The following is a 10,618-nucleotide window of genomic DNA, read 5'->3' on the forward strand; positions in this document are numbered from 1 at the left end:
TCCAAGAAAATCAGGAGCTGCGTTGCCACTGCCCTATTACCTTGCCCAGGAACAGCAGGTTAGACACTGGGCGGTAGTTATTGAGGACCATAGGGTCAAGAGAAGATCTTTTTAGGACAGGACGGAAGGTCCCTGTTGAAAGGGACAAGTTGATAATCTCCCTCAGGGGGATCTGCACCTCATTGGCGCAAGCTTTAACTAGCCACAATGAGCAGGAGTCTAGGTGGTATGTGGTAGGCTTCACAGCTACCAGAGTCTTGTCAACTTTGTCCTGGGAGAGCAGACTGAAGTGGTCTAGAATTGGACCCGAAGATAGCAAATCTGTATTTTCATATGTGACTTGAGAAATGACAGAATATACAAAATGAAACAACCCTAGTATGGCTAATGTGCAATTAAAATGTGGCTAGGGTATACAGTGCAGTTGGGGTGTGGCTAAACTGTGGCCACTGTATGGTTAAAGGATGGCTGATATATGGCCAGGGTGGTTAACCATATATGAGCCACATCAGCCATACTCCAGTCACACTTTAACCTGTGTGGAAACCAATGAAGCAAAGATTTTCAGAAGGATTTGGATTGTTCAGGAAGATTCTAAAGTGGCTTCTGATTGCTAGATTATGCAAAGCCAAGGATGAAACAAAAATAACACAAGTGACATTATTTAAGATTCATAAAATTGCCTTGTCTCCAGTGAGTACAAATTCCCTCCATGCAACCAAGCAAAGAAGCTTAAGGGAAACTTGTTTTTTGGGGTTTTTATCATTAACATGAGTGCAGAGATGTTTAAGTCTTACATACCTGTCACAAGTATAGAAGACAGAATGAACCATAAAGCTGCACCTTCAAGATACCATCAGATTTCTGTAGCTCTAGTGTATTCTTCCCTAGCATCACTCACCCACAATTAATGTCTTCCCCACTATTCCTGTTGGCTCCATTGTCATTTCTTTATAATGTCTCAACTATGACATTTCCACTCTTTTCCCCTAGACCTATTAAGGAAGCATCTGTGTAAATACCTGGTTGAGGTAGTGAAGAAGTCTGTACATGCAAATCTCCTTTTTCGGCAGTTAAATACAAAAGAGAAACTGTAGTACAATACACTTAGGACTATTCTTTAACAAAAACAGGCATTCCTTCACATCCACTTACAGCCTGACTCCATACAACAACAGTTTTAAGAATGGTATTGAAGAGAGCTATGTTAGTGCTACGTTAACCATTAAAGCCAAATGCCCACCTGAGAAAGGAAGTCAAGAAATGCAGATTTATTTTCTCTACACAGTGAAATACAATGGCTGAGTGGAAAGGAAATAGTAAAATGGAAAGGATGCTTTGAGTTCCTTTTAACTAGAGCTGAAATGCAGCTGATCTACTGTGAAGCCATATCAGATCTCCACAAGTAATGGCCTCTCTGACTGTTATTGGTTTAGCTGCTATAATTTCACTGGGAGCCAGATTAGGCAACTGACAGCCTAAGAATCGGAATACTTTTGTGAAATACAATTTGGGTTGATATACTAGTCATCTGATAGATCAAATATCATCACACACTCCCTGAACTCAACAGTGCTATTCAACACAGCTTTCCTTTCCCCCCCCCCATTTCATTCCAAAATCATTTCTTAACAAATTGTTTCGAAAGAATTTCATTCTTCCCAATAACAGTTTAAATATTTTGCCTTTATAATTAGTATTTGTATCAAGCCTGTTGATGACTGAAGTATCACGTTGTTCTACTGGAATTAATGCTTGGACAATATTAGGCAAGGCAACTCTCCAAATCTTTTCTGACAGGTCAAATGGCCAACCCTAAATTCAACCCTATAAAGCTATTGTCTTTCAAATGATGTCATAGAGGAGTAAATTAATTGACTGATTCAGGCGCCTTTTAGTGGAAACCGACATTTCCCCTTAGAAAACCAATGGATTTGGGACATGACAGGATATACAGCCCAATATGCAATCTTTCCTATCATTTCAGACTTCATTAGTTGTGTCAGTTGCTGGGGCCCTGACCTGTCCAATCTTGTCAGATCTTGAAAGCTAAGTAGGGGCAGGGCTAGTTAGTACGTAGATGGGAGACCACCAAGGAAGTCCAAGGTCAATATGCAGAGGCAGGCAACAGCAAACCACCTGCTTATTTCTTGCCTTGTGTGATGGACTGCACTTTTTAAGAGGCTTAAAAGTGCTGTACATAAAACTACAGGACTCTGAAGGGTTAATACTTCACAGAGCCAGAGAGCCTTGAGTGACAGGCTGCTCCAGACAAACTGATTGGTTGGCATCAGATGAGCAAAAAAAAAGTCTGGTGAGAGCTGGATGCTGAGGGGAACACATTCAGACTCCTGCCTTAACTGTGACAGTTAACAGTGTGTTGAGATCATCTTTAGCACTGACAGAAAGGGGGTTTAGTGCTGACAAGGTCATAATTCATCTGTGAATGAATATAGTCTTAATTCAGCATTAGCTGAGAGCAGTTTGAACACAGACAGTGGACTGGGGAAAAGTTTGGCAAGGAGGTTTGGGTAGCAAAAGAAGTCTCCTGTTCAGGCCAAAGGAAGAGGGAAAAAATCTTCTAGGGAGAGAAGAAGAATCCCTTCCCAGTCAAACAAGGAACGTTATCTCTGAGGAGTAAGGATACCCTGGTCTAATGTGATTGGATACTGCTTGTGGAGACTTTAAAAGTCAGTTAGCAACTCAAGACGATTTCTGGTGTACCAAGAGAAGGGGTTTGGGTACTGGGAAGAGGGTACCAACCTTTCGGGCATCAGAATAAATAAAGTGAACTAGAGTTTGGGAAAACCCAGGAACAAAAGCCTCTCAAAATGAAGAACTATAGTAACTGTGACTAATTCAAGAAAGACTCACTAGCCTGACATATAAGAATAAGAGTTTGCACTTATACTATTTTACCTCAGTATTTTCAACCCCTGACTTCACCTGACATTTTCCCCTTGATGTTAAATAAAACCTTCTGTTAGTTTTGAATTTTATAAGCATCTCAAGGGCCATTTTCAAGGGTTTAAGTTAAAGGGAGACCCTAACCTTTCCCTCAGGCCCTGGGCTGAGAAAATAGCCATTACATATTATTGACACAGGGCGGGACTGCTAAAGCTACTTTAAAGAGAAGAATACATGTTACCAGGGCTGCTCAGTCAGTGAAGGGACACAAAAAGAAAAACAGACAGAAAATCTTGCCTCTGGGGGAGGGAAGTGGATGGGGTCTGTCATACCTTGCAAACCTATGGAGTCACCATTAAATTGGCAGCAGCTTGATGGCCCTTTACACACCCACACAGTTGCTGGGTATCTAATATGGGTGAGCAACAAGTGAAAGGTCAAATCAAAGTGGCACAATTACAATTTAGTATGAAGTGGCTGTTAGTTTTTCCCATGAACTGTAAAATTAATTTCTATTAAAATGCATTCAAAAATTATAATTTAAAATTTAAAATAAAATTATAAAAAATATTTTTAAACGAGACACCAAAATCACAGCCATTTCTTTCAAATGTCTTGAAGAAATTAAAATATTTTATCAAGTCAGTAATGCTAAATAAACAGTTTTCTTTCACCCAAAATGTATTAGGCTGCATGAATTTTCATCCTCTGAAATGTTCAAATAAAGCCAACAAGTCGCTTTAGCACAGCAGCTCAAAAATTCACAAGTTAAAAAGAGGTTTTCTCACCATCCACAGCACATGAAATAAAGTTTAAAAATAAATAAGCTGCCATTTCTGACTCTGATCAAAGTCTTTTTTCCCCACTGGAGAGATCCATTCTCTGTGATATCATTAATCATGGAAGGACTATATCAAGAAATGTTAACACATCAGGGCCATTCACATGCCAGGATAAACCTTGATTTGTAACTGTGACCTTGATCAAACCCTGGTTAGCTGTGACATCAGAACACAGAGAGTTCAACAAACCCTGCTTTGTTGGCTGGCATTAAACTGGAATTTCAGATGAGGGTTTGTTAAACATAGTTTGCACCTAGCATGCCACTAGTATGGTATTTTATGATGTCTGAATTCTCAAGCCAAAGTTTGCTGAGTACCACTGTTTCTCGTGGCCACCAGTCAGAGTAGGTAATACTGACCTGGATACATAGTATACACATGAAGACCTGTGAGGATAACAGTAAGCCATTCTAAAATGCCAAGTATACTTACAAAAGCATGGTGCCTATGTTTACAACAAAGAGAATGCCCGCAAACACTGCAAAATCAACCTGGAGTGCCTTGTCAGGAAAAGCCAACACTGTCTATTTTAAATGCTGAACGTTATCTTACTGAGGGATCTTGAAATGCGACTGTATATCAGTTGGGGCACAATGTCTTAAGCGATGATTACCAGCTGACCTACACTTGAGTGCTAGAAAGTCATCTGGAACAAATCCATTCCGCTTTCAAGATACACTAGTTTCTCCAACGTTAGATTACCGTACACCTCATATGCCCTTTGACAGGCATCTACCAGAAAATCAACCAGAGAGTCAGGGGAAAGATAAAACAAAATCATGAATCACTTTCAAATGTTAAGAACAAGAAAAAAAAAATCTTGCTACACAAAATATCCAGTACCAGCAGAGTCACAAAAAAAGTGAGGGAAACCAACTCTCAGTGCAATCCTAGTTACACCCTTCTAAACTCATTGACTTCAATGGATTTAGAAAAGTGTAACTGTGTTTAGGATTGTGCTGCCTGTCTGTATTCTAAAGGGAAATGGCAGATGGTGATACGAAAGTGATATCAGAAAACCAACAAGGTCAAGGGAACTGAGCCAAGCTACTCTGGTTAGTAGAATAAACATACTCACATTCAAGGACTTAATCAGCATGTTGCCTCCAAAGGAAGACCTTACTCCTTAATTTTTCATCTCCTTTCTACAGCAGTAAACAGCGAGTCGGCTCAACCCATCCAAAAAAAAATTAAAACAAAAGACTCTGGAGACACATCAACCTTCCCTCTAAGCAGCCTCCGTCCACACAACAGATAGCAATGCAGGCAATAACTGATTGGAAAAAGGCCATCCTGGGAAACGTTTCACAATAATAAACAACTCTTGAACATTCCCGAAATGCATACTCATTGAAGTTTTTTTATTATTATAACTCAGATGCTGGGTTTTCTTTTTACCACCTTTCAAACAACATAAAAATGTTCAAGGTCTTCCTATTTTTGAAGCAGCTCTGGGGAAAATAAGACCCTAGAACAGTGAAGGATATTGAGGGAGCCTAAGAGGATTATTTCCTAACCCAACCTCAACTGAAAAGAGCAGCAGTAGTAACTTCTTGACAAAGACATACAGCATCCCACATACTGTATCCCCAATCTGCTGCTGGCCACCAGATATCACATTGGTTCTATGATAGCTTTACTGTGCCCCAGCAGCCTTGTGCCACTCTATGCCACTCCCCCACGTGCCTTCAACTTTCACTCTTCAGGGTAGGGATGATCGACAAGGCACCTCTAACCCAAGGCTGTGTATGACAACTTCCTCAAGGGCTCGCCCTAATAGAACCATCCAGCCCAGTCAAGAACGGTCAATTCCTGTACCATCTTCTGACTCCTCCTACCCTTCTAGGTTCTACTGCCCTGCCTTGGGCTCTTCTCCTGAACCACCCCTTTTCCTCATGAACCCTCCCCTGTTCTACCTTATAACAGGGTTCTTACCCCCTTCCTCTTTTGCTGGTGACAAGCCCCATGCTAACCTGCCCCACCCCAAGCCTGGCCACACTTACCTACATCCCAGTGTGTGGCTTTTGTCTCTCCCATCACTTCCCCCACTGGGGAGCAAGTCACCACCACCACCCTGAAACAATCTGTGTGTCATCCTGGGTGGCGGTCCTTGCTCCTCAGTGGTGTTGGGCGTCAGTCTGCGGTATTACCATATATAACCAGATGTCTGTATCCTTATTATTTTCCCCATGTTATCATTGTGGGTTGGTTATTATATTATATTCTACAGCAGAAGAGTTTACAGGATAATTAGCTGTGATCAACATTCCTTCTCTTATCATGCAAAAATCCATGACACGCCATTTGGCACACAAGCTCACCAAGGCAGGCAGTGACAAAACCTTGAAATCTGGGTGCAGCCCTAACAGACAGGAGACCCAGTGATGGCTCTCTTGCTTGAACTCACCTTTTTGAGCTCCAGAAATACATGGGCATTCTCTGAACTGCCAAATGTGAAATCTTGCACATATTCTCTTTTTTTTTTTAAGAAAAATTAATGTACTATTTATTTATGGCATGAGTCCATGCTCAAGAACTGACAAGGCCCACCCAGATTCTGGCCTGCACATGACTTCTTCTGTATCCTACGCAAGTAACACACCCAGATGTTGACTAATGCAGCTATCATGAATCGAGCAGACAGGAAACATGAATGATCATCATGACAAAAATTTGCATTTAAAAAAAAACACACATTAATCAACTAGGATGCTTTTAGATGTCAAAGGGCACCGATTAACCACAAGAAGTCCCTGCAAACCACAAAACAGGTTTGCTGGTCCTCACACTGATCCCTGCTAGGCCCCCCCCCCCATTATATCCAGAGGACAACCTTGATCAACCTAGACAATGTTATGAAAAACCCCTGTGATAATTGCTTTATCTTACTGGAGATGCCTTCCCTCACATCTGGTTTAGCCCCACAGCTTTAAACCAGCCACGGGGGAAGTTGCTGTGTTGTGGGAAGCTACAGAAAAGCCCTTAAGCAATGCGTCTCTTTTGTATTGCCAATTTCTCACAAGAAGCAAGGAAAGCACACAATAAAAGCAGCTTTCATTTTAAAAAGATGAAAAAACAGAGCTGGATCTAGAGGCAAATTTCTGTAATGGAAGGCAGGTGATTTTTGCCTAATCCTCTCTCTTGCTGCAGACCTCCCCCTCAGGCTGTTTCTGGGGGTCTCCTTTCAGGCCACAGCAGAGAGGGAGAACCAAGGAAGTTCAGTTCCACTAACAGAAATTCCTTCTGTCAGCAGAAATTACCACTGGACCAAACCAACTAGTTCTAAGTAGTGTTGTTGACAAAATTTGTAATTATCTGGTCTTAATTTGTACCTGAGCACTATTTCTTACAGAAATTTTTTAGCTCACAATGTTACACAAGTTTCTGACCATGTGCAGTGAAGATCCTCCAGACTCAAAACTACAAGCCTGTTGCTTTGGAGGTACATGTGCAGACTATTAGCCAACTTAGACTAAATGAAACTCTTGGTAACTGCTGTTAATCATGTGACTAAATCAGCGACAGAAGCAGCCTTTTGTTTGGCAAGCACTTCCTCTTTTTGGATCGATCAATTCTCTCAACGGTTTTCAGCAAACTTTTTGTGGGTGTTTGACATCCTCCATTCAAATATGTCTCTCTTGTTCACAACTGCATTTCTTTTCTTTTTTTATTTTCAGGACCAAGAAGAATAGTGGTTAAATTTCCCAGATGGTGCTATGAGATAGTATAGGACAGATAAAAACCAAGCTACAAAATCCACCAATATTGCAAAGGCCAGGAGAAAACTTTCAGAAAACAGATGAACTTTTTCAAAGCGCTTGTTGAGCAAGTACATAAACATGGAGCCAATTCATAATCCTGCCAAGAGGAGTTTGCCTATCTCTAGTTTCAAGCCTTTATGAGTGTGAAGATATGCTTGGAAGTGTGTGGGCAACATTTGGTGAAATCTCAGAAGACAGCAGAGCTCCTCAGACAGTAACTAGTGGCTGGAGTTCCAGAACTGCAAAGCTCCTCACAATTCAACATCTACTACTGGCAAAAGCTGAATTATGTAAAATATACCTTATTTTATTTCTTTCACCCCCTTTTCTGCCCACTAAAGACATCCAAGAAAGACAATAAAATCACATATTAAATTATTTAACTACATTTTTTTTAAAAAACCAACCAACAAAAACTATAGAACAGTATTATCAAGAAGAACAATACAAATCATTCAGCCAATTAAAAAAAACTAGCAAAAGCCAAAGAGTAAAACAGCTAGCTATTGAAAAATAAGAATAATTCTGCAATGGCCTTCTCTGGGGGTGGTTGCCAACCTCCAGCTGGGACCTGGAGATCTCCTGGAATTTCAACTGATTTCCAGACAACAGAGATCAGTTCCCCTGGAGAAAATGGCTGCTTTGGAGGGGGGACTCTATGACGTTATACCTCACCAATGTACTTCCCCCAACTTCACATTCCCCAGGCTCTACCCCTAAATCTCCAAGAACTTCCCAACACAGAATTAGCAACCCTTTCTGGAAGGAAAAAAATCTTTATTCCCCTCTGGAAGGCCTAAAGTGCTAGTAGGGCAGAGTTCCATAACCTGGAGACAGCTGCTTAAAAAGTCCTTCCATTAGTCTCCCTCCACCCACCTAACATTAAATAAGGTATATTTCTACAGGAAGACCTCAAGATCTCAGGGCAAAACAAAACTGGAAAGTATAGCTAGACCCATTCCCAAAATAGTCCATGGTTCAGCACCCCATCATTCAACTTTTAGAACTTCTTGTTAAAAAAAACCCTCCCAATCCTCTGTTAGACAAAGCTTCAGTGGTCAATTCTAGAAGCTTACAAAGGAAAAACAAAAGAATATATCTTGTTCTTTAAAAAAGAAAGAAAAACCACCCTAGTACTTTCAAATGTAACCCAAGAGCCTCCAGGTTGATGTAACATGGAATAACTAGAACAAATTTCAAACCACGTGGAGCAATTTTCTCCTGGATTCTTCTCAGCATTCTTGGCTCAGTCCTCCGGCTCACAGGCTTATGCCTGCCTTCTAGCTACAGCTCTGCTTTTTTCCACAAGCCAACATCAGAGCCTCTTGCTTCTCAGCTGGCCCTGGTGTGGTTATATTGAGATGCAATCCTGGGTTCCATTTCCACTTCGATATCATCAGGCATCTCTGTTTCCCCCCCACTCCTTCTGAATCTCTGGGGGAAATGCCCTGTCACCTTCATGCTATTTGCCTTTACATCCCCCACAGAAACATTTCCCATTCCAAATGAGGTGGAACGTTGCCAGTCAAGAGCCACTGCCCCGCTGCACTGAGTGCCATGGAAACAGTCAGTTTTTCCAAGGTGAGAATAAAGATATCCTTTCCCTCTCCAGGCCCCAAGAGGCAATTAGCCTTCATGCTGGCCTCTCATTCAGTACACATTCTTATAAATTCATTCTTGATATTTATTATTCATGTGGCAACACCCACACTATGAAAAAGTGCACAAATACCAAACAAGAAAAACCAATCATTGGGGAAATTAAAGTACCATTGCAAGGAAAGGGAAAAGAAAAAGATAGAGATCCTTCAACTAGTCACCAAACAGCCAGAAATAAAACAAAAGGAGCCCCTCAGTTAATAACGCCATTCCCTGCCAACATCTGTGCCACGTATCTTGAAACAAATTCCACAGATACAAATACACACACAAATGTATCTAGCAACAGAGACGACTTCCAAACCAAATTAGATTGTTTAAGATACAAACCAGGGGTGTCAAACATACGGCCCAAGGGCCAGAACCGGCCCCTCCATGCCAGTTATCCGGCGCACAAGCAAGAAAGAGGGTGGTGGCAAGAGACCTGCAAGACCTGCAACAGGTCAGCTGTCTGGAGGGTCCCCCCTTCCCCACTCTCTCTCAGTGGGCCAGGCTGCGCACCTGCAGCTGCCCCTCCCTCTCCTCCTCCTGTTGGGGGGAGTGTCACTGCCTCCCCGTCAGTGCCCGTGCATGCTGGGCCTCCCCTTTCACTTCAGAAGCAGCAGCCACATCCTTCGCCACTGTCACCACCACCTTCTTATTTTCTCCCCGCCCCTCTTGCTCTTTCTCTGCCATGATGCTAGAGAAATGGCCCTTTGGAAGGAGGGAAGGAAGAAGGGAGGGAAAAAGTCATTATGTGTGATGGTGGTGGTGGTGTGGAGCTGCGGATAGAAACGGGCGCTAGGGAAAGTGTAGGAATGGGAATGCCAGAGTGTACCTGGGGAGTGAGGTATAAGGGACTAGAAGGCAGAGAAGGGAAGGGCTGAAGTGAGTGCAATGGGGTGTGTGGTGGGAACTGCACTTGGAAAGTCATGGGAGAGGTGAAGAAGTATAGCTGTTGGAGTGAGGGAAGGTGCTGAGTGTTTTGTTGGGGGGGTGGCATGCAAGAGCAAGGGTGTAGTTGGAGGTTAAGATAAAACTGGAGTCTTAAGCAACCTTAAAGACTTAATGAGATTTTGTAGCATCATTTTTATTCTCTAGGCATCTGTACCTTGCTTTTCTCCCCAAATTAGGACCCAAAGCAATTTACAAGCATCCCCATCTATATTTTTGTTCTCACAACAACTGTGCAGGGTACGATAGGCTGAGAGAGTGACTGGCCCAAAGTCACCTAGCAACTGCCATGGCAGAGTGGTGCTTATGAACCTGGGTCTCCCAGTTGTTCATCCCCATGCTCAAACCTCAGTACCATGGGGTGTTTTTGTGTCTTTGTGGAAGATCAGGTCTCTAAGTGGGACTGAAGACCAAGGAAAGGAGTAGAGATGTGAAGGCCCGGGAAAAAAATGGAAAAATTCGGGGGGGGGGGGGGGTTTTTCCCCGGGTTTTTCCTCTAGCATTTTTGTTTTTTTC

The 10,618-nt window shown here is 42.3% G+C and overlaps 1 protein-coding gene across 1 annotated transcript in view; it reads right to left on the reverse strand.

The window, feature by feature from the left end:
- Window positions 1–4,885, reverse strand: part of FMNL2 (formin like 2) — a 254,022-nt gene extending 249,137 nt beyond the window's left edge. The window contains 1 exon segment of the mRNA XM_015408483.1: window positions 4,828–4,885. Coding sequence (XP_015263969.1) covers window positions 4,828–4,848 — 21 coding nt within the window. The 5' untranslated portion in view covers window positions 4,849–4,885.
- Between the last annotated feature and the right edge of the window lie 5,733 nt (window positions 4,886–10,618).

The sequence above is a fragment of the Gekko japonicus genome, unplaced genomic scaffold, assembly GCF_001447785.1.
Source record: "Gekko japonicus isolate JY-2015 unplaced genomic scaffold, Gekko_japonicus_V1.1 scaffold998, whole genome shotgun sequence".
NCBI classification, from domain to species: Eukaryota; Metazoa; Chordata; class Lepidosauria; order Squamata; family Gekkonidae; genus Gekko; species Gekko japonicus.